General features: G+C 40.5%; 1 protein-coding gene across 1 annotated transcript in view; it reads left to right on the forward strand.

Annotated features, from left to right (window-relative positions):
* ITPR3 (inositol 1,4,5-trisphosphate receptor type 3) overlaps positions 1-25,418 on the forward strand; it is a 143,763-nt gene that overhangs the window by 68,657 nt on the left and 49,688 nt on the right. Inside the window, exons 10-24 of the mRNA XM_083170732.1 lie at positions 689-814; positions 1,114-1,239; positions 1,907-2,027; positions 3,529-3,716; positions 5,091-5,239; positions 6,129-6,237; positions 8,369-8,459; positions 8,750-8,919; positions 9,978-10,149; positions 10,351-10,535; positions 17,387-17,587; positions 22,085-22,195; positions 24,385-24,480; positions 24,630-24,731; positions 25,211-25,294. Of these exons, the coding sequence (XP_083026858.1) occupies positions 689-814; positions 1,114-1,239; positions 1,907-2,027; positions 3,529-3,716; positions 5,091-5,239; positions 6,129-6,237; positions 8,369-8,459; positions 8,750-8,919; positions 9,978-10,149; positions 10,351-10,535; positions 17,387-17,587; positions 22,085-22,195; positions 24,385-24,480; positions 24,630-24,731; positions 25,211-25,294 (2,031 nt within the window). The remainder of the gene's footprint in view (positions 1-688; positions 815-1,113; positions 1,240-1,906; positions 2,028-3,528; positions 3,717-5,090; positions 5,240-6,128; positions 6,238-8,368; positions 8,460-8,749; positions 8,920-9,977; positions 10,150-10,350; positions 10,536-17,386; positions 17,588-22,084; positions 22,196-24,384; positions 24,481-24,629; positions 24,732-25,210; positions 25,295-25,418) is intronic.

Here is a 25,418-nt window from a genome sequence, read left to right on the forward strand (position 1 = left end):
TGACTTGACCGAAAAAAATAAAATAAAAAAAATATTACCATACATCTAAAGGTGCCCAATATTGTATACAATATCGCATCTCATCGCATCTCGGTTTTGCGAAGAGATGAGATCTAGTACAAAAAGAATGTGCAGCACATACTTTTTGTACTAGATCTCATCTCATCGCAAAACTGAGATGCGATGAGATGCGATATTGTATGCAATATTGTATACAATAATTGTAACGTGTATGGGCACCTTAAGATATGCTGTAGATTTTTGCCATATCCATAGTGTAATCTTGGTGACACTGTGAAGTCTATACAGTGCAGGATATGATGGTGCAGTAATCTTGTTATGATAAATCCGGACCATTACTCCCTTGATGTTACGTCATTAACACAGGTTGATCAAGTTTAGAGTGATAATGCACCAGCCAATCAGCTCCTAACTTTCATTTTTAAAACCCAGCCTGTAGCATGGCAGCTAGGAGCTGATTGGCTGGTGTGTTATCCCTCTCCACTTTATCACTTTTTTGGTACATCTTGCTCATTGTCTAATAAAGTACCCCACACCCAAATTCACAACATGATTTATGTAATGTATGTTCTTGTTTTGCGTGTCTAGTAGGTCCCTAATGATAATGCTAAAATATATATTCTGCACAAATTGTTTTTCAATTAAACAATTCCATTTTGCTTCAAAGGTAAAAATGTCTTATGTGAATTTTGTGAATCATTGCTATGTGGACACAGAGGTGGAAATGAAAGAAATCTACACCAGCAACCACATCTGGACCCTCTTTGAGAATTTCATTCTAGATATGGCTCGGGTAAGTTTCATAGAGTGTACAGCAATTCCTATACATGTGTCCAATAGAATGGGATTGATTTAATCCCAATGAGTTCTGGAGGGAGAATAAGAAAAGGATTTACACATTTTATACAACTTAATCACCTTGGTTTCCATTCCCAGTTGGTGCTTAATTCTATATCCCTTTTTAATAATATATTACACACATTTTTAAATGAATACAGTGAAAAAATTGTAATAATTTACTAGTAATGTATATAATATGATCCTGCTGTATGTTGCCCTTATATATGCCTAATTTGTTTCTACTTTCCTCAGGTTTGTAACAAGCGGGATAAACGCCTGTCTGATCCAACGTTGGAAAAGTATGTTCTTACTGTGGTCTTAGAAACGATAAGATCATTCTTTAATTCCCCATTTTCTGAGAACAGCACCTCCCTTCAGGTACAGTACAGTATGTATATCAGCTATGTATATGTCTAGTGTCCGTAAGTGTGTCTCCGCCCATCCCCCTCCGGCTCCTAGGACACTGCCTGATTACCACGGAATGCCCAGCGTTTTCATGGAAACACCCATGAAAAGCTGGGCTTTCCCATGGGCCAGCCCATCACCACCACCCCACATCCCTTGCCCTCACTGCTAGGTGCGAACGGAGTGGAGAACTAGCAGTCTGTTGTGCCCGTTCGCACCCAGCATATGCCCCAGTGTGAACGCTTGGGGAATCGTATGTAACAGAATAAGGCCCTTAGTCACACATAATATACAAGTGTCATATATAAATTTAATCTGCACAGTCTCCTTCTGCATCCTAGTCACATTTCATTGGCAAAAAGATGCCTGAGAGTTGCCCAGGACCTGGCGGCTCTCTCACTCCAGGCATCTCAAACTCCATGGCATCTTGAGGCTACAGTAGATGTATGATGATGCATCTGTAGTTAGGAAATGCTACACAAATCTTTGATGTATTGGTGATTTCACCCACATACACTGCATTATGTTTTTTTTTCTTTTTCAAATAAGATAGTACTTCAGTTGATTTGAATTAGATTAACATCTTGATTGCTAGGTACCAAAAATTAATAATCACTGTTTCATTTATGTATTTGTTTAGACTCATCAAACAATAGTAGTCCAATTACTCCAGTCCACAACTCGGCTCCTTGAGTGTCCTTGGCTTCAGCAGCAGTACAAAGGATCAGTAGAGGCGTGTATAAGGGCCCTTGCCATGGTCGGTAAGAGAGTTCAGATTCACCTATAGGATTTATTCCCCGACTGATCTTGTTAATCATTGAGTGTTGTTGTAGGAGAACACTGTAAAATAGCATTTCAGATGCAGATACAACTAAAGTCACATACAGAATATAGGATGGAGCATTAAATACAAGCACTTGAATTTTCTCCTAACCCAGGGGCAAACGCAGGATTTTCAAAAGGGGGTTTCCAGAGGGGTGGAGCAAAGCTCGGAGATGGACACTTAGGTGACCCAGTATATGCCGGGTCAGTTAAAGTATTATAGATAGACCAAATGTATATAAATAATTATAAATATATATATATATATATATATACATAACAGCAGTGTAGACCCCTGGGCATAGCAATGTATTGGGGCCCCTACCTATCCTCCAGCGGTAGGGGTGGGGGGTGCTATGAGCGGAAGCTTTGATGTCCCGCGGGTGGTAGGGGGTATTTTATCAACCGCTCAGCATGTAGGGCTCAGTAATTTCCACTAATTACCCCTTTACTGCACAGATGGTGGGAGATGAGGTGAGAGAAGGGGGCATTGGGCTGAATGAAGGGGTCCTGATACATAACTTCCAGGGTGGTAGAGGATGTGTAATACGCAGAGGAGGGGTGTATAGTGGAGTGGGCTTATTATTCATAATTTTCTGGTGGGAGGACAGCTTGCTTGACTGCAGATATCTCCAGTTCCCGGAACTAGATTTCTTAGCTTTTAATGGAATTAAAAAGTAGAGAATCCCACCTACCAAATGGTACTGGGGACTATGGGATCAGAGTTCAGGAGGCAGAGCAATCCGCCAACAAGTATATAAAACTACATACCAGCTGTGTGGAGCTGGAGCAGTAACCAGCTGCTGGAAGGCTGATATCTCCGTTTCTGGGGACAGTAGAGACCAGCTTCTAGTGTCCCTTAAAGGGGGAGAGTCCCAGCTTTTGGAGTATACCCTCAGAAAAACTCTAAGTCAGACAGAAACTGAAATATCTGACTGGGGAGAGCAATTAACAGGCTTGGATGGGGACCACTGCTTTGACGTCAGATATCTCCGGTTTCCCAGGGACGATTTTAAAATTCTTGTACCCATGGAAAGAGGGGACCCTCAGCTTTCAGACTAGTGCCCTCAGATTCCTGGGGGGGGGGGTTCTGGGTACTCAGAACCCCCCCCCCCTGCATGCGCTACTGTAACCAGATAATAAATCCAATCTTTGATGGTAAATTGTGCAGGGAGTTAGGAAAAAATAAAACATGTTACTACAACGCATTCAACCTTAGAGGATTTGAAAAAGTGCAAGCTCTGCAGCTTAATTTGCTTGCCTCTGTAAAATTTCATCATTACAAATGTATGCCAAGTTGCTAAAGTTTATGCTACAGCTTGAATTGATGTATGTTTAAGCACTCCCTGATATATGGTAACTCACTCTGTAGATTGTATATATATAATTTTTATTTATTTATTTTTTTTTCATTTTTTTATCTCTTCTCTATATTTCTAGCAAAAAGTCGTAGCATTGCCCTTCCTATGGACTTAGATTCGCATGTGAGCTCCTTACTGAACAGCTCCTCCAGTTCACTGCTTAGATCTCAGCAAACGTATAAGCAGCCCACATCCACGCGAGCTTTTCCTCGTGCTAGTGGCACACAGAATCAGTGGGACTACAAGAACATTGTAGAGAAATTGCAGGTAAGTAGAGATATAAGAAAACATTATAGTGACATATTTGGGGAAATTTACTAAGAAAGGTGATTACGGGCAATCCTGTGCATGAATGGGTATGACCAGGATCGGGCGAAAATATTATTGGAGAATACAGCTACAGTAATTTGCAAAGTTTCCATATTCTCTAGATTCATCTTTTCTGATGGTAAATTGATGTGTATTTGGTTGCCGAGTTTCCTGGTAGCCAAATACAGAGGAGCCTGAGGCATCGAAGTTATCAGTCAGATCCCTGTGATGTTTCTCAGTGTAAAACTAAAGAAAAAAAAATTATATAGAAAATGGAGAGGGGGGAATTAAATGGGTTCAGCCTGTATTTCTGTAACCAGCACAAGGCTCTTGGCCCAGTCCTGGTTCTAAACATACAGGGGACAAAAGGAGTATTTTGGCAACCAGGGAATCTGGGAATAGCCTGGGCTGGGGGTCCCCTGGTGGGGTGGACTCCTTTATTGGGGTGGTCCCCACTCTCCCAGGGACCCGGTCCGGGCTGACCAGCCACAGGAGTAATGCTTTGGCCGTGGGACCTTATGTAATAAATGTCCCCTGGCTGTGGCATTACCCTGAAGGCTGTATGAGCCCGGTGCTGGTTGTTGAAATATGAGGGAATCCTACTCCTTTTGTCCCCCATTATTTTGGGAACCAGCACGGGGCCAAAAGCTTGGTGCTGGTTATAGAAATACAGGGGGACCCCCATTTTATTTTTCCCCTTGAATTTTCTGCAACCAGGTTTGGCTCAATGAGCCTGGGGCTGGTGTGTTTTTTTTAATGATTTATTTTTCTATATTTTTACACACAGAAGCCTGCATGGATCTGGCTGATCCATGCAAGCTTCAGACAAATATGCCTGGAAAATTAGGAGTATTTTCCAGTCATATTTTATGCTTAATTACCTCCCAAATTCAGCAGTACGAATGATAGTAAATTAGCACACCACCATAGACATCATGGCCATATACAGCCGAGTTCTATCGATTTTGACTCAATCGTACACCAGAATTTGGCTGATCGTTAATTAGCTGCTAATTTACCAGCTGTAATTGACATTGAATGGGTACTAATATGTGCATTCGTACCCATTCGATCTTAGTAAATTTCCCCCAGTATGTTGTTCATTTTTATCTGGATTAAAGATATTTTCTTTTATTTGTTAAACAAAGTAACACCTATAAAATATAAATGTTAATGTAATTTTAAAACAGGATAAATGGGTTACGCCTTTGAATTCATGTACTGTAAACAGTTATTCGGGGACCTATTGCAAATTTGTAAGAGAAACCTTTCATTTTAAGCAAAAGTCATACCTATTGTACAATATTGCCATCTTTCTTTTGTCCCCACCAGGATATTATAAATGTTCTAGAGGAACAGCTGAAGCCACTTGTAGAAGCAGAGCTGTCTGTTCTTGTAGATGTTCTCCACCATCCTGAATTTCTTTTTGTAGAAGGGACCGATGCTCATTTACGATGTGAGAGTGGCGGCTTCATTTCAAAGTAAGAATCTGTACAGTTGACAAGCAATGGGTGGACATCCTGAAACTGTTGACAGGTTCACAAAGTTGCCATGTGAAATGTTGATAGTTTCAGGATGGTGACAGTAAAAGCCAGGCTGCTGGGGGAAGTTAGGGTTAGACAGTTGTAGAAGAGTTAGGATTAGGGATATGGGGCGAGATGTACTAAGCCTTGAAAAGTGATAAAATGGACAGTGATAAACCACCAACCAATCAACTCCTACCTGTCATTTTTCAAACATAGCAGGTATGAGCTGATTGGCTGTTGGTTTATCACTCTCCATTTTATCACTTTTCAAGCTTAGTACATCTCGCCCATGGGGAGAAATACTAATTGGAACACTGCAATGCTCACTGTTCAAAGTGACTCTTAAGCTGGGTACACAATACACAATGTGTACCCAGCCAATATGTTGGTCTGGATTCTAACATTATTGCCCAGTTGGTTGTTAAGTAGGGCCGAGTGGGTGATGTCAATTGAAACTGCAGGTGCTTGGAAATCAGGCTTATGACCAATATGCCCAGTGTGTTGTTCCAATTTGTCTGGATATGGCAAATGGTCTCATTGTGTACCCAGAGTGCCATCAGTAACCGGGAGAAGATGCTGGAGCACCAATTATGTTCTTTCAACAGTTCTTTATGACATGTTAAACATCAAAATATCAGTTTGAGCACGTTGACATGTATGGCGAGTTTAATCATATCAACATGCTTATGTCGACGTGATGACTGTTCACAAGTCATATCACAGCCAAAGACTGGATGAGAAATAAAATGTACACTTTTGTTGAACTCTCAAAATAATTTTAGGTTGGTAGAGGCAGTGCTAATTGGTATTAAAAGACATACTTGAAATATATATTTTTTTTCAGACTTATTCAACATACTAAAAATCTAATGTCTAGTGAAGAGAAATTGTGTATAAAAGTATTACGGACTCTACAACAGATGCTAGTAAAGAAAAGTAACTATGAGGATCGGGTGAGTAAGTTTGATATTTTTAGTTGGTTGAAGGATATTTATATAGTGTTTTGGAGAATGTTTAGGAATCCGTATGTGTATTATTGTACTCATTTACATGACCTGATCCTCAGCTAAATTTAAAAAATGTAGATTAAATAAATCAGTACAAAAATAAATAAAGCATTAAACCCATTTTATTTATTTTTTAACGTTGTTCAGCTTTGTCCATATTTACAACAACACCCCCTTTTTATTGTATCACGTTGCACCAACATACGATGATTTATTTAAGTTTTAAAAGTATCACAAAATATGTGCAGATCAACACCATAAATATTTTTTTTTTTAGCCTGCACTTTGTCAGTTATGCATCCAACTATATATATATATATATATATATATATATATATATATATATATATATATATATATATATATATATATATATATTATATATATATATATATATATATATATATATATATATATATAATTCTAGGAGTAAGAGGGATAACGTTTAACTAAATACCAGGCTGGATCAAAGAGATTGTAAGGAGGACTTTGAAGTGATATTTTTATTTTTGCTTCAATGAGATTAAGAGGAAATGTGTTGGCATAAATGTGAACGAGCTTTCCAAGGAAACAAGCTTCCAGATATGCAGTATGGCTGTGAGACGGTCTTGCATGCGGACTGCTTTGTAGCCTCAAGAGCCAGAATGTTGGCAATTACTGAGAAAATAATGAACTGTGGACTATATCAACAAACAAGGATTGTCAGGATATTTATCCAGGTAGCAAAACTTGGAATGGGAGTTATTACATAGAACAGCTATCCCAAATACACAATATACAGCATACAAACAAAATCACGTTTGGAAATAACCAGATCAGTTCACAGATTTAAGTCCACCCCAGCTGCAATGTTGATGCATCCTCTTAAACAAATACCTCATACCTAAACATATTAATGTATTATAGCAATCCTGTTAAGAGGAATGGGCCGAAAATATCTCTGAACTGAAGTGGATGACTGATTAAGAAATATAAGACATGTTTGGTTAACTTCATCCAGCTACTTAAACAGTCACATGTTACCACAAGCGCAAAGTTTTGCTCATCAATCCCTATGTTTTATAAATCAAATATTACTATAAGATATTTGACTTTTATGTAAATGTTAAAATTTCTATGTATTATTTCAGTAAAAAAATGGAAAAGAGACAATTATGTAACATCTGTCTGATTTCTGTGCAGAACTCTGTGGTAGATTTATTAACATTTGAACAGGGGAATATGCGCTATCCCCGTGCGTTAAAGCAGGGGATAGCGCTTCCCCTGATCTATGACACCCACGATGCGGGTGTGTAACGTTCTGCACTATGGGGCAGGAGGGGTAACGTATATACCTTAGGAGGAAGTGGGTGCCGGCTTCATACCTTATTTATAAAGGTCCTTTGTGGCCACGCGCTGCTGCTTTTATCTCTTGTACATAGCGCCGGATTTTTCCGGCGCTGTGTAGTAGTCTAAACAGAATTATTTATTTTTTGTTCATTAAAATAAACTTTATTGGTCCTCTCCCCAGCTGACATAGGTTTCTCTCCCCGGTGCCTGCGGGTCCCCGCCGTGCGATGGATGTATCTGCGCATGCGCCGGGTACACATCGCCAGACAAGGTAACCGGCACATGCGCAGGACTCGGCAGAAGGGGGGAGCGCACGTACGTTATGATGATGCGTATCCCCGGCGGGTGGGGATAACTCTCTCCCATAACGAAAACTTAAGTAATGATACATTAGGGGGAAGTGGAGGGCCACTGCACCACGAAAAACTGGTGAAGCGAAAATAGATTCATAACGAACCTTATGGCCACATTACAGTGCATAGATATGTGACACACACTGTAAAGTGAAGCTGCTGTTCAGAAATAATTTAATTAAGATAAAATTGATCTTTCTATAAGTGTTTAATGATGCTCAGCATCATTATGCCGAGCAGTTTGTTCATTATCAGTAGTCAGATAACCACCATCTACACATAGCTCAGCATGTTCATTATTAGTACACAGATACTCAGCATATTTATAAAGGAAGCTTGCAATTTATGTTTTCTTCAATCTCTGTCTGACTCAATATTCCATCCTGTCCCCATAGGGAAATTTACTAAGGAAAACCCTTCTGAGTAATTACCTGCAAAACAAGAAGTCAAGTGCTAAAGGCGAGACAGCTGACAGCACTGCCATTGGTAATAAATACTTCATCTCCCTTATAAATCTCTATCTTTTCATACCTTCATTTCTCCAGTGCCAGAAGCCTGAAATACATTGTTCTTTGTACTCTAGAAACGTGTATGCTGTAAATATGTAGAGCCCCTTATTCATGCCTCGGGGTTATAACATGAAGCTCCATATAACATTCTCTAACCGTTATCTGTAACTTACCTGGGTTCCTTCACTATGCCCTTCATTGGTTTCAATGTTTCATATTTCTGTTCTGCATTCTGAAATGACATCATATCATCAATTCTATTGGCAGGTCAGGACCAGGACTGGTCTATTATAGCACCCATTCAATGTAAGCTGGACCGAGAGGGAGCTACCAAGCTTGTATCTGACCTTATTATGAGCTCAAAAAATGATAAGATCTTTCAAGAGAGCATCTTATTGGCCATTCGATTACTGGATGGAGGCAACACAGAAATACAGGTACACTAATGTTCCCTTCTGGTGTTACTTCCGCCTGTTAATGTGATTGGTAGATGCATACACCAGACACATTTTCCTCCTGATATTATACCAATTTTTGGTATTAAATATTCTTTGATCATTATCTGGCAATGTAGTCATTTCACTTGTTGAAATATAGGGAGCCATTGTCAGCTGTCAACTACATATGCACTATTCTTACAATAATAGATATTAATCCACACCACTCCACAGTATTAACATAGTCAGACATTGGAGAGCTATGTATTGTTATTGGACGGCATACTGTATTTGCAGCCTGTTACTACTTTTTTTAAATCATGTATCTTTATAAAACAAACAACAAACAAACTTAAATAATCATCTCGTATTCATTTGATAAATAGTAAATGTATACAAAATGCAAAGGTCGGAATGGTATTCCGCCGGCAGCAGTGCGGAATGCAGGCCGAACTCGGAAGGGGAATCACTTACAAGACATGGTTTTGCCCCTTTACAAAAACAAAACATTCTGCTTAATATCATTATTGCACTGGAATGGTAGGACAGTATGATATACATAATTAATAGCCAATAGCCAACACTTCGCACACAAACGACAATAACTACAGTATAACACAGACAGGATGTAGAAATAAAGAGTAAAAGTATACAGAACAAAATGAACAAAAAAAACTAGGAAGCCCCAGTTTTCCACTCACCTTTTTTCTGCATACATCTCATATAGGACTTAGATAAAACTCCCACTTATCCTTAAGGGTCTTAAGTTCCGTCTGAAAATGTCTGGTATTAAGAACGTAATATACAGATGACACCTGGCCTCTAGAACCCAACTTGGCTACAACAATATGGTGAAACTGCTTTTGCACTGCATGATGCAGTTATACTGTATATCAAAGCTGAGTAGGGAATATGAAAATCTATTAGCAGTTGAGAAAACGATTTTATGATCCAGCCTGTTACTTTAAAAAAAATATCACACATTCAAATACTTATAAGAACACACAAACCTATTAGTAAATCAACTACATTAATTATACTCCTACTTCTGTTCCCAGAATTCATTTTACAATTTAATGAAGGGTGACAATAAGTCAGAAAAGTTCTTTAAAGTTCTGTTCGAAAGGATAAAAACTGCCCAGCAGGAAATAAAATCAACAATGTCTGTGAATATGAATGATTTAGGTTCAAGTGAAACCCAGGATGATGATGGGAATCTCAATTCAAAAGGTAAGTTACTGTAAACCAATACAGTTATTTATGACAAAAAAAAATCTTAAATTAAACTTAGGAAAATGAAGATCATGATAGGATAAGATAAAGTAATTTATTTGTTATTGGTTTATATAAAGCAGGGTTTAAGCTTTAGGCATGGGGAGTTATTGCCATTCATTTCATAAGCTGTTTACTGTTTTTGTTTTTTTTGCAAAGGACCTAATGCCCAGTTTGTGATGCCTGCTCCCCCTTCAAAGTCCGTACTAGGAGGTCCTCTTCGAAAAGGACATGAAGTTGGAGAGCTTGGGGAAAGTAATGAGGTTGGACCTGTGGTCCTGATCATGGAGCCCATTTTGAGATTTCTGCAGCTGCTGTGTGAAAACCACAATCCAGATCTTCAAGTAAGCTTAAAGTATTTTTTTCTTAACCAGCAGACATATTTCAAGAGAACACAAATTGTATTGTTTGTTTTAAAATCGAAGTAAAAAATTGACTTTTGGCCCTAGAGTTCTTTCCCTGGATGCATCAATACGGCACTGCTAAGATGATCAGTTTTGCTCTGCTACAAATTAACCGGTTCTTCTTTCATCCTACTACAAACCACCAACCTTGCTATAAAATTAATCATATACTATTCACATGAGAAATTTTCACACGGGCCACCTAGTAATAAATATATATTGAAACAGAAAGGTCCCAATTGCTCATAATCACAAGTGTAGGTAGTTCAGATTAAGTACATTAATTAGAAGCAAGCTCAAACATAAGCTTAGATCCCAACATGCATTCAAACAAAAGGGAGAAAAGCGCACAATAAGCAAATTGTTAAAATATTTTACTAGAAACAATATATGCTCACATACATGGGAAAAGTAGATAAAAGCTTACCAGCAAAACGATAAACATTGGTAAAGCAAAACAAGCAGGGAGACCGGGACCAGCCTTGTATCGCCTCTGCTACTCCTCTATGCGGACCAAGCATACAATGCTTATTGCTGATAGCCACGTCCAACGCGTTTCAACATCCGTGGACTTAGTCAGGGGGTGTGAACCTAAGTATGTGTATTGACGCTGTGTATGTAATAAGTATTTGATGCAAAAAACAGAACTCAAATCAGACAGTGAAACTATTTTTATCACTTCTGATACACCAGTAGACTCTGAATTGCCTCATTTCAGGCTTTGTTTTCAGAGATTATGGGTGGGTTTTAATGGGATGCGAAATTTAGTAAAGTTCCGAAATTGCACCTTATTCATATTTGTGGAAAAATTTTTTTGGAGACATGGTAATGTGTGTTTTTGTGTACATTTCTTTTTTTTAAATGGCATGGGGTCCCCCCTCCTGAGCATAACCAGCCCCGGGCTCAAAGAGCCGGCTCTGGTTTAAAAAAAATCACAGGGCAAACTGACTAGGAGTCCCCTGGATTTTTTAAAACCAGCAGCAGGCTCACGGGCCGGTCCTAGTTCCTAAAATACGGAGAAAAAAATAAGTAGGGTTCCCCGTATTTCAAGAACTAGCACCGGGCCCAAACAGCCAGCAAGGTAATGCCACAGCCAGGGGGATACTTTTTATACAAGTACCCTGGTCAAAGCATTTACCCCCTGACCGGGCAGCCTGGGCAGGGATCCTGGGGAAGTGGGGACCCCCCTAATCAAGGTAGGTAGGTATCCTCCGTCCGTCGGTCCTGAAGAAAATCCATATGGGGTACTTGTGGAAGGAAAACATACTCACCAGGATCCTCCAGCGTAGATCACGTCCTCTTCGTTCCAGTTAGGTATCTAGGACAGAACCATGCACAGATTGCACTGGTCTGTGCATAGTTCTGTCAAAATCGCAACCTGATCTGTTTGTGTAGCGATTTTTGGTTAATGTTTTCCCGAAATCGCATACCATTAAATTTACGAATTGTATACTTTTTAATGGGAAAACATTTGGATGCGAATTGAAAAGTGTTTTGAAAAAATCGCCAGTTTAGAATGCGAATTTGCGACAAAATTCGCAATTTAAAGTGCATCCCATTAAGTTGGCAATTTCAGAATTGATAGATGTAGATGAGATTTAATGGGATACAATTTTTATTAAGGTCCCGAAATCGCACTTTATTGCATTTTTCAAAATCGCATTTTTGGGGGAAGAATTCAACTATTTAATGAGATGCAAAAATGCAATATGGTGCAATTTTTAGTCCTGAAAATGTGCGATTTTGGAGACATGGTAATGTGCGTTTTTGTTAAAAAAAAAATAAAACGGTGTGGGGTCCACTCTCCTGAGCATAACCAGCACTGGGCTCAAAGAGCCGGTCCTGGTTTATAAAAAATCACGTGGCGAAAGTAATAGGGTCCCCCCCCCCACAAAATGAGTAGGGGTTCCCCGTATTTGAAGAACCAGCACCGGGCCCAACCAGCAAGCAGGGTAGTGCCACAGCCGGGGGGAGACTCTTTATACAAGTACCCCGGCCAAAGCATTTACCCCCTGACTGGGAAGTGGGAACACGTCCCCCCTCCAGAATTTTCCTGCCCAGGCTGAAGCCCGGTGATGTCCCCGATGCCCCTGCGGTGGTGGGCATCGGGCTGATAAATGTGTAAAAATAGAAAGAACTATTGTGTATTGCTGTGGAACTATGAGTCCCAGCAAGCCTGCACCACATTACTCAACGCAGGTATACAAGCCATTTAGGAAAAGGGTTTTTAGCAAATTTGCAATCCTATCTTAGAAGACCACCGGTTCTTCTGTTTTGCATTCAACTTAATGCACATCCGATCCATCCATCTATTCACCTAGAACAGTGATTACCAAACTTTTTCAAATCAGTTCTTTTGAGATCCAGGGACAAAAGTTTCTTAGGCCCTTATTCTGATCTGTGCGGCCGGAGCCGCATACGTTGCTCCGGCCGCACAAACCAATCCCCGCCTACAATACGGATCGCCACGGCCGTCCGTACGCGGACGGCTGGGGATCCGCATGAAAATGGTGGGGCGTACGCCTCCACCATGGTGGGAGCTGCCCCCTGCATTCGATGGTCGGCGACCATCGAAGGCAGGGCCGCACGCTCCACCAGCTCCCGCAAGCTTAGACCACACGGACAATCGTCCGTGTGAAAGCTTGTATGGGGGCGGAGAGCTGACATCCGGCGATGTCAGCTTTCCGCCCCCATCACTGGCGTCATAGCCTCATTACCATGCATACGCCCCGCGTTTGCATGGGAACGCCCATGAAACGCTGGGCGTATGCATAGGGTAATGAGGCTATTAAGCCCCTCACGCCCCTATACGCCCCCTTTGCGGCGTATACATTTTTTGTGCGGCGATTTCCCCTGCACATGCGCAGAGTGACCTCTGCGCATGTGCAGAGTGAAAACATCGGCGGTACGGCCGCACGCGGGCCGTACCGCCGAGATCAGAATAAGGACCCTAGTGAGATATTTTGCAATTTGTTTTTTATATGTCATCCTTTGGTTCAATGATGTGAATAAGGAAATAATTTGCTTCTGTTTGTCCACATGATTTATGATTGGATGCCACAAAGTTTGTTTTTGTCTACCATATTGACCATAAACAATTTGAGTTGGTCCTTCACCACCATTTCAAGACACCCCTGCAAATGTCCCGAGGCACCCCAAGGTGCCATGGAACACAGTTTGGAAACCACTGACCTAGACCCAGTGAAACTTAATGTTATGCATTGACTTTTTATATATATATATTAGATGTTCCTCTTTGCTTAATGCACCAACTGCTCAAACTTTAACAACAATTAGTTACTGTATGGGAGTAGCCAATGGTGCAGGTCTGTTGGGCAATATTGGGCTCCAACTAACTCTCCATCAGGTGGTGAGAGGAATAATTTTACGTGGTGATGGGGAGAATAAATTTTAGCCCTCAGGTTGGCATTTGGTCTAAGGGAAACCATTTCTTGGAAGCCTTCATATTGACCAGTATTTTGGAACCCAGGGCTATTTATTTTACCATATGGAATTGTAGATTGCTTTCCTGGGCCATCATTGCAGCACTTACAGCTTGAATTTATCCCTTCATATGGTGTAAAAATTAGCTCCAGTCATCTTGGTTATCTGTATGCCATGGGTGATGGATATTTTATTGTAGACCTACTGACACTGCAATTAAATGACAGACCACTGGCGTAACTATAGCACCGCAGCCACTGCGGGGGGGCGCTGTGCATATGGGGGCACCAGGGGCTGCGATGCTATAGTTACACCTCCCCCCAATCCCCCGCAGGCTTACCTATTTCGCTGGTCCCGGCGGCTCCGTTCTTCTGCTGAGGACCACCACAAAATGGCCGCCCCCATATAGCACGCCGCCCCCATATAGCACAAAGTTCTCTGAAACTGTCTGCTGTATGGGGGCGGCCATTTTGTGGTGGTCCTCAGCAGAAGAACGTAGCTGCCGGGACCAGCGAGAAAGGTAAGGCTGCGGGGGATTGGGGGGGTTTGAATGGGCGCCCAAAACGTAGCTACGCCGCTGTGACAGACTCCTGGACCTGGTGCGATATATAGTTGACCTCTCTATTCACTAAATTATTTCTTACAATTTAGGCTTACTGTAGAAGTACCTTTTTATTCCAAAGCTCTGGTTTAAAAAAAAAAAATCTTTCAAAATGCAAAAGATATGGAAACTTTCCTTTTTCTGGTGCAAGATTCCAACTCAAAACATGTTTTATTTGTAATCTTTTCCCTTTTCTCCACTGGGAGAATGAGCCACAGATTTTCAAAGGCTATATCTTTTGATACACTTTTGTTTTCTCCAAGATATGTTTCCAGTCAGGTCTGCCATCAGAAATTTGTGGTGCCCGGGACTGACAAAATATGCAGGGCTTCCTTAGGTGGAGTTCTGTGGATAATGTGGATGGAGCTACTGTGGGGGTGGGGCATTAATTGTTGCATAAACCAGCTTTTCTTTTAAATTGACAAAGTGTCGACTGTGGTGTGGATGCTATTATAACATGTATGTATAAATTATATGATATCCTAGTCTTGTCTCAGCGACCTAAAAGAAAGATAACAATTGTTATGGCAGCTCCACCTCACACACATATACCTCAACTACCTCCCCCCCACCCATATATAACCATCCCTCTCCCAGCCATCTTGCTCTCACACTCATACATGCTCCTGCCCTACCCACCTCCACCTCACACCCTAACCCTGCATCAGCCACCTAAGAAAGATGCAAAAATACCTTTATGGCCACTCCACCTCACTCACATATATACCCAAACCAACTCCCTCTCATATATATATATATAAGTCCAGAGTGGGAGCAGCACAACCTTAGTGGTAAGTATAGCGTCGGTGCCTTCCAAGTCCCCTCGGGGACAAACATACAAAGCCAGGCGGCGGCACTCAGTCAAAAGAAGATCACGTCAGCCACGGATATAATCAACGTTTCGAACTTTTTTATTCAGTTCTTCATCAGGATATGATCCCATCATATCCTAATGAAGAACTGAATAAAAAAGTTCGAAACGTTGATTATATCCGTGGCTGACGTGATCTTCTTTTGACTGAGTGCCGCCGCCTGGCTTTATATATATATATATTTCCCAGGGTGCTACCTGGTCTGTCATGATTCTGAAGATTTATTGTTGCCTAGTCGATGACATGTTAAACATGATTATTCCTGATCTTATGGGTTTTTTTTCCAGCCATATTTCAGCCATATAGAGCCGTATTTAATGCAGTACAAATCCCATGGCCTTTTACTATGCCGGATGAACTCTGAGGTTTTTTAAAGGGGCATTTACTAGGCATTGTTGTGCCTTGTAAATAACTGCCCCTTTAAAAAAAAAATCCAAGTTTGAACAGCTTCCAACTCTGCCGCCAGACTCAAACTGCATTTCAATTGGCCCCTATTATTTTTATGTCTCCTCAATGGTGGAGGACAGTTTGTTCAGGACACCTCTTTACAGATATCCCTGGTTGCAGCTGCAGAGGCCCAGCAGTGATGCTCCCACCCCCCATGGCAGTCCTGTTTCCAGTGAGTTCTGGCCCTGAGCTCAGCAACATGTAGATATGAGTTTACATGAGTTCTCAGGACTAAATACCTCTAATATTTCCTTCCAAGAACTGGCCCCTTCCTATCTTTCTCCTTTGGACCTTAAGTTTATCAGTGTATGGTTTATTTTGGAGTTTTACAGAGCAGCAAAACAGTGCAAATACGTAATTAATGCACTAATTCTTCTGTATCTAACCTAATCTCCTGATCAGGCTGCCTTTTTTTTCTATAATAAATACTTCAGCTACTGATAGTTCAGCTCCAGCAACACATGTATTACTGATCTACACTGAAGGATATTTGCTCTAAAGCTACAACCCTTTAAAGCAGGGCTGGGCAACACCGGCCCTCAAGATGTTGATGAACTACATATCCCAGCATGCCTTGCATCAGTTTCAGCATGGCCACATAGCAAAACTAATGCAAAGCATACTGGGATGTGTAGTTCATTAACATCTGGAGGGCCGGTGTTGCCCAGCCCTGCTTTAAAGCTAATTTATATACAGATTGGTCCTTGTTCATCGTACATATTTTTGGGACTAAAAGTAGAATTTTTACGGGTATGTGCTTGTACTGCAGATGCACACTTGATATCACATGGTATATGCGCTCGCACAACATCTATTCACTGTTTTGATGCCAGTTTGCCACATTCAGCTTTCTTCTATGCCCATTTGCGGGGCAGTCCCTCGAAATCAAGATAGTTGGAAAACTCTGCAGCTCTCTCCTATTCTTGCAGTGCTGCTGCTGGTGTCTTAACCCTTTCAAGTCCAACGTCTAATCAGGCTCAACAGCCCTAACGCTAGTAGAAGATCCTATGGTGAGCCACTTTAAAATAAGAACATTAACACCATTCAACATTCAATGTAGACCATTCTTGAATAAAAATAAATTTAAAAAATGACAATGAATGTAAACATTTAAACCAGATGGTTTGAATTGCAAAAAATAAAAAAATTTGGACTGCAAAAGGTTAAACTCATATGCTGAGTATATCAACCTTGAAATGTTAACGCTTTCTTAGATCACTTTTTTATTTATAATCAAATCCATTTCTTTATCATGAAATCCATTTTTGGAAATGTACACGAGTAGATAATCGAAACTTGGTAGTGTCTGACAAATTATAACAGTAATGTGTATTTCTAAATTGTCCACCACTGCGGACTACAGATTCTCTCCACTGAAAAGTTAATAATTATTTATATTAATCTAACATTTTTAATTTTCCAAACAGAATTTCTTGAGAAATCAGAATAACAAGACAAATTACAACTTGGTGTGTGAGACATTGCAGTTCCTGGACATTATGTGTGGGAGCACTACAGGGGGTCTCGGACTTTTGGGTCTTTACATCAATGAAAAAAATGTGGCCCTCATTATCCAGACATTGGAGACACTCACAGAATATTGCCAAGGACCATGCCATGAAAACCAGGTAAATTCCTCAATGTATACACTTTATAACATAGGATTGTTTAACTAGAGACAATCCTAGCAACTGTAAAAATTATATACTGTATGAATACAATCTACTGTATATGTCAAGTACAGTGCTGAAAGTTTCAACTTCTTGATTTATTTATATACAATGCATGTGGCAATGCACATGATGTGCCATTGGGATGGCTTGTGGACACTGTATAAAGGCCATGATTCAGGTTGGCTTGGTAAGCTGCGAACATCGCAGCTAACCGGGTGCTTGAAATGCTGCATCACCACCCCGACCCTCCCTCCGAAAGGAACGGCCGGGCGAGTGTGTAACTCGCCAAAGCTGTTTGTTGCTGGGGTCTGAAAATACGCAAATAAGGGGGAAATTTACTAAAGGAAATTTGAAAAAAAAAAAAAATAGGTGCATTTGTATCCAGAAATACACTTATTTTTGACATTTACTACCCCGAAAATACGGCAATTCGTAGTCGTATTGATGTGCTATCAATACGAATACGAATTGCCGTATTTTTGGGATAGTAAATGTCAAAAATAAGTGTATTTCTGGATACAAATACACCTATTTTTATACAAATTTCCTTTAGTAAATTTCCCCCTAAGTCTTTGCTCATGCGCAGACCCCCAAACAGCAGAACAGGACCAAATTCGCCCCGTTCTAAGTGAAGATGAATTAGGCCCAAAGCATCCTACATTACCCCTATATAATGCATTTTACCTCACCCCCGTATAGAGTGTCACAGGAGAAACATTTCAAAACTTTTATAGCTAAATTGCTTTTATACAACTTAGATATGAAACATCATTCCAGAAACAATACTTAGACTTATCTAATACATTTTATGTAATTTTGCAGTGCCTATAATTACCTTCCCTTGATTTACTATTTGAAGAAATTGGCACAGAAATCAGCTCACATGGCTTTGTTCTTTGTTGTTATTTTTGTGTTCTTGCTCAGTCGGAAGTAGCATGCAAAGGAATATCCTATTGCAGCTGCTTCATTTGATTGTCTTCCAGATTTGTTGTGTTTTTCTTGAGAGTACTGCCAACATGTGTTTCTTTGTTTTGGTCTATTACTGTATGTTACTTGTGTAGTAGAACACAACTGTTGAATGTTATCAAATAAATCTTTCATAATAATATTTTCTGACTCTGCTAAACAATTGCAAACATGCTCCCACAGAAACATACTGTATTAGCAGACCAAGTAGGTTTAGCCAAGGAGGCTGCATTTTAGTGAATTTTTTTGTACTGTATCTCGAAGAATGTCTTCTATCTTATTATTCAAATAACTGAGGAACATCATTCTTCATATACAGGGCTTCATTCTTCATATATTCAGGGCTGCCACCAGAAATTGTGGGGCCCGGGACTGCCAAAATAGGCAGCCCCCCATTTGTGAGGATGAAATACTGTAAATATTTTTTTGTGTTTTTGTTTTAGGGGCTCACTCAATATTTATAACAGCCTTGCTGCTTGAGCCTGCAGGCTGCACACACAAGCAACAGCAGTTGAGACATGCCCCTCCCCCTTCCCCCCTCTCCCAGTCCCTGGTGTGTAATACAACAATTAGTTACCGTACGTTTAGCATGGGGGAGTGGGGAGCAGCTACACGCTGTTCTCTGCTGCACCGCTCCTCACATACATATGGCAGCGCGGCTCTTCACAGAAATTCATGGTTTTCTTCATAGTCATTCACGTCGCGCGGTGGGGGCTCCTGGCTTGCCTGCTGCCCACTGCACTGCCTATTTTAATGTCCCAGAGAAGTGGGCAGCAGGCAGAGGAGGAGGCCAGGGGGCTGTGATGGTGTGGCAGGCTGCGGCTAGAAGGCACCGCTGTGTAGTGAAGGGGGGTGGGGGTGCTGGCGGCCATGTGGGCTGCGGGGATAGAGCAGCCCGGGCCCTACCCTCTGTCAGAATTCATGGGCCCGGGACCGCTGTCCCCATAGCACCCCCTTGATGGCGCCACTGCAGTACGGATGGTTTAATGGTTAGCATTACTGCCTCACAGCGCTGAGGTCATGGGTTCGATTCCCACCATGGCTCTAACTTTGCGGAGTTTGTATATTCTCCCTGTGCTTACGTGGGTTTCCTCCGGGTACTCCAGTTTCCTCCCACAATCCAAAAATATACAGGTAAGTTAATGGGCTTCCAACAAAATTAACCCTAGAATGTCTGTGTGTGTGTGTACATGTGGTAGGGAATATAGATTGTAAGCTCCACTGGGGCAGGGATTGATTTGAATGTTCAAATATTCTCTGTAAAGCGCTGAAGAATATGTGTGCGCTACATAAAAAACTGTTAATAAATAATAAAAATCACCTGCTAAATGACTTTTTCTCTTCTCCGAGCTTAATACATCTGCCCCAGTGTCTCTTACAGTTAAATACAGAAGAGAACACGCACAGGGTACATAAACATAGCTGCATCAGTAGAGAACACTGAAATAAGTATCAGGGTGGCAGAAAAACACAAGTGTGAAGTAAGAGAAGGAATAGCACATGAGGGGAGGGGGCCCTGCTCGTGATAGCATACTGTATATGCTAAATGGTAGTGGCAGACAGACAGGTTACACAGATGGGGTAGACATTGAGCATGGAACAGAGGGTTAAGATGAGATTTGAGTATGGTAAAGAAGTGGGTCTTGAGAACCATTTGAAGATTTGTAAAGAGGTGGAGGGTTTAATGGAGAGAGTTAGACAATTCAAGAAAAAGGGACACTACACCTATAACTAGTTATCCCGCTCGAAGCAAATGCTTTGAAAGCTAGTAGATGTATTTTCACTTGCTGCCAACAGATGGCAGTGTAAGCCCACTTCAAGCAAATGTTTTCAAAGATAGTAAATGTAGTTTCACTTGCTGCCAACAGATGGCAGTGTTTTGGAGTCACACGGACTCAAGACATATATATAGATAGATAGATAGATAGATAGATAGATAGATAGATGATAATACTCAAGACAGTTAAACTTTATATACTGTATTTCTTTATTATACTTTCCCACTGTCTCCTTTTACACTCCGTTGTGCTTTACAATTGGAAACAACAGTGATTAAACAAACTGGGTAGAAACAAACCGACATAGAGGTAGGAGGGCCCTGCTTGCAAGCTTACAATATACTGTTGCTCATTACCGTTACTGCATTTATTTTTTCAATCCCAGGTGAATTTAATTAATATTTTTCCTGGGAGTAAAAATAAGCTTTATTAGGTACTTGTTTCTTAGCACGGCGTCCATCGCATACCGTATTTAGTGGTATACGATGCGATGCGATATTCACGTTAAATTAACAGGAGTGCATGCCATTTGCTGCCATGCGATATTTCATTGTACAAGCACCGTGATGGGTGCTTACATTGTTAAATGCACCCCCATTGTCAACGATACCCCCACTATCAACGCGAACCTGAAGCGTGGCGAGCGGCAGCGGTACGCGTCCTCCGACCTTTTCATACCTCCACTATTCACGTCGGCATGGAGTTGATTGTAGACAGTGTGACGAGCGCAGCGTGCCACCGAGCCCGTAGCGTGGCGAGCGCAGCGAGACCCACGAGGGGACCTGGAATACGAGCCCGAAGTGTGGCGAGCGCTGCGAACCCTATGAGGGGATGCAGAATACAAGCTCGAAGCGTGGCGAGTGCAGCGAGCCCTGTGAAGTGACGCGGAATACATGTAAAGTAATCCGTGTCCCCTTGCGGGGCTTGCTGCGCTCGCCACGCTTCGGGATCAGTGGCTCGCTGCGCTCGCCACACTATATAAAATCAACTCCACGCCGTTTAATGCACTCCCTTTGTCAACGACACCCCCCTTGTCAAAGCCAACCCGAAGCATGGCGAGCCCGCGAGGGGCGGTGGTACGCGTCCTCCGACCTTTTCATACCCCCACTATCCACTTGGGCGTGGATTTGATTCTAGATAGTGTGGCGAGCACAGCGAGTCACCGAGCCTGAAGCGTGGCGAGCCCCGCGAGGGGAGGCAGAATACGAGCCCGAAGCGTGGCAGGTAAAGTAATCCCTGTGCGCTCGCCAAGCTTCGGCCTCGGTGGCTCGCTGCGCTCGCCACACTATATGAAATCAACTCCGAGGTGGATAGTGGGGGTATGAAAAGGTCGGAGGACGCGTACTGCCTCCCCTCGCGGACTTGCTGCCATCGCCATGCTTTGGGTTGGCGTTGATAGTGGGGGTGGCGTTCACAATGGGGGTGCATTTAACATTGTAAGTTTGTGCATCTAAAAATTAAAATAATGACTACATGTTTTCCATGTGCAAATCTGTTTTATCAAATCTAAAATGTGGTTATCATTGTTTTCAATTGCAGACATCCACTATATAAGTATCACAGCACAATGTAATGTGTTTCTTTTTTTATTGTTTTAACAAAATTATACTGTTAAATTAATTTCTTTATGTATTTTTGTTTTCACAACGGGAATATACAGCAAGTGTAATTATCGTCTTGTTTATTTCTTTTCGACTTTGTTTTACAGAGCTGCATCGTAACGCATGATTCTAATGGTATTGATATTATAACAGCCCTAATTCTAAATGACATCAGCCCTTTATGCAAATATAGGATGGATTTGGTTTTACAGCTTAAGGTATGTTATACAGATTAATAGAATAATGAATGTTAGGAGAAACTGTATAAGATACTGGAACTAATTTGTATATCCACACATTTAGTGTGCGTGCCTTATATAGCTGAGTAATTATGTGCTGTCTAAAAGATGCATTGTTAGAAAGTTATTGCTTGGTAATGACAAACAAGCCTACCAAGTATGTGATGTTTGGCCACAGAGTGGTGCTATACTCTTGCAGTGTATGGAAAATATTTTGTGCTTTCTTGTCAAAAATATATTACTGAAGACTTTGTTCATAATATTAAGTGCCAACAAGCTTTACATATATTTATAGGAAGAAAAAGTAATTGTTTATTTATATTCTGGTTGCATAATCGATTTGTAAACCATTTTTTTTGCTATGTGCTTAATGTATGCGAAGTGGACTGGTATTCCATCCAGTATTAAATCATGGGTTTGCAGAGGAGTTGGTGTTTTGTGGCCTGTATAAATCTATGCAAGATAAACCTTTTAATCCCACCAGTTTAAGTCATTAATGATAGATTTTAAAGAGCAAGTAAACCCACTATTTGACATGTGTATTTATCAAAGGCTCTAAATGACTATGATAAATAATGTACCTGAAAGACCTGTTTATATTTACTGTCATGTGTGGCAAGTGTTCCGCATACCGCAGTTGCAGTAGTAGTAATTCTTAATTCAGGAAAGAGAACATGCTTTATTTTAAATGGCAGTTGTTTTATCAGAGAAAGTCACATCTATGTCAGGACAGAAATATTAGACATGTAAAAAAAAGGTAATTTATTAACATTTCTTCATGCCTCAGCATATATTGGTGTACTTTTGCAATTGGGTTTAATAATTTCACTTGGGGTATCCTCATACACGAGCAGAAGTTAAGTGTCATCTCAAACATGTCAGCAATAAAAATAAAATACATATAAAAATATAAAAAATTACCATATTAGATCAGCCTGGTTACAAATAAACTCTGAAGGGCCACACTCGTTGTTCTTGTCATATATGTACAATGTAAATGAACAGTATACAGCACCACAAATCAGGTTCTCAATTGTCCCTGCTTAGTTGCATTCCCTTTCATAGTCATATGACAAACACACTGAACAGATCCATCATTTCACTTCTCTATGTTAGTTTTATTATTTATGATTCCTCTGTAGTCTGAACAAAAATAGTCATTAAAGCAGAAAATACACAGTGGCATTAAAGAATCTCTTACATTAGATCGATGGACATTTGTATTAAACATTAGCACATGTGAATACGAATATGGTATTCACGTAGGGGAAAAACCAGAATGGACAGTTTTATGGACAGTAGTAAGAGGGTGACAGCCAAGGTTTCCAAACTTACAGAAGTGTTTGGGATGTTCCCATCAGCCGCCAGAAGTTGTTTCCGCTCTACATAGCTTGCTAATTCTAGTCAAACAGATGGCCCTAGCTGATCATGGGCTGTGACGTGGTGGCTGGCTGCAGTCATATATCTGAATCAGATGCTTTGATGTTTATTAAGGCCTTCAATGTTCTTGTCAATGAGACTGCTAGGACATATTGGGTTAAAAATGGATCCATTTTAGGCTATTCACCTTAGTTACATTCTACTTAATAGAAAGCATGACCAGCTTATTTAAAGATACAGTATACTCTTTACATCACTTTCATTGCTTAAAAAAGTTGTCATCGGGAAGTATTGACTGCATTGAGACATTTATTGCAGTTGGTGGAATGCCACAGTAAAATATAATTACTTTTGTGCATTATATACTGTATAATAAAATCACATTCTTCTGTTTAGTAGTAATTAAGGTTATTTTTATATATAAACTCCAGTCAATTTCGTAAATTGGTGCTACAATATACAATATTCAGAAAAATACCCATACTGGGGAAATTGGCGCCAAGGCTCAAGTCAAAGCATTGAATATAGTTAATACAGGTAGTATACTGTAGAGATTTTGTTTTTTTTTCTCCAAATTTATTGTGTATGTAAAACATGGCTAAACTTACATTAGCAGTATAAAATCTATATACAGAAAAAGTAATAGAATTACTGTTATTAGCTTATCATGAACAGATGTTTATTAAAATAAGTTCCAAATAGTAGTTAAGTTAGTTGTACATAGAATTCATCAGTACATTATAAATAATTTGTAAGAGGTTTGATGCTAACATTTGTATTGCTTACAGGATAATGCCTCAAAGTTGTTGTTAGGTCTCATGGAAAGCCGCCATGACAGTGAGAATGCAGAAAGAATTCTAATCAGCTTACGGCCCCAAGAACTGGTGAGCAGTTTTAACAAAACTCATTAGTACATCCAAGGTTACAAAATGACAATTTACATATAAACACTCGTGTGTGGTGGTTACCAAAATTCATGTACATTACATTTAAAAAAAAAAAAAAATTATAGTTTTAATTCTTGTTTTGGCAGGTGGATGTTATCAAGAAGGCCTATCTTCAAGAAGATGAGGGAGACAGCTCTGAGGTGTCACCAAGCGAAGTTGGGCACAATATTTATATCCTTGCCCTGCAGGTTAGATCTCCATTGCCCAGTATGTATGGACCTTTATAATGGCATAATCTTTTGAAGTAATGCATTGCAAGATCCAATAAACAAAAAACCATAACTTTGGGGTCTATGTACTAAGTAAGCCTTGTAAAGCCATAACGTGGATGTAGATAAATTGGTTATTCTGACCTGTTTGCTGGGCTGCAACTTTGCAGTCTGGCCGGTTATGGATCAACTGCACATACGTATGGATTGAAGTGTGCATGTGCGAGGCCATCCTGAGAAAAAAACAGCCCGTTTTGCATGTTAATTAACAGGAAGCCGGCATTTGGGGGTGGTAACTAGCCGTTTTAGTGGAGTGCCAAAGCACAGGCGTGCCCAAGCATTTTCAGGGAGGGTGTGTTACGCCTGCATACTACATTTTATTATATATTACATTTGACCTCACATTGAAGTAAGTGCATGTCCTTATTTGCTTATATGCTTATGTTGTTGTGTTTTAGCTGGCACGTCACAATAGACAGCTTCAGCATCTTTTGAAGACGGTTGATAGGGTTCAAGAGGAAGAAGAGAGCATCTCTACCATGGTGATTATTGCTGAATTTCTCTGTCACTATTAGACAAATATAAACTTTGTATATCTATCCAATTACCTGTATTTAACTAACTATTATTAACATGCTCATTTCCTGGTGTTGCCGTTCCTCTCTG

The sequence above is a fragment of the Crinia signifera genome, chromosome 2, assembly GCF_055691185.1.
Source record: "Crinia signifera chromosome 2, ASM5569118v1, whole genome shotgun sequence".
In the NCBI taxonomy this organism is placed as follows: domain Eukaryota; kingdom Metazoa; phylum Chordata; class Amphibia; order Anura; family Myobatrachidae; genus Crinia; species Crinia signifera.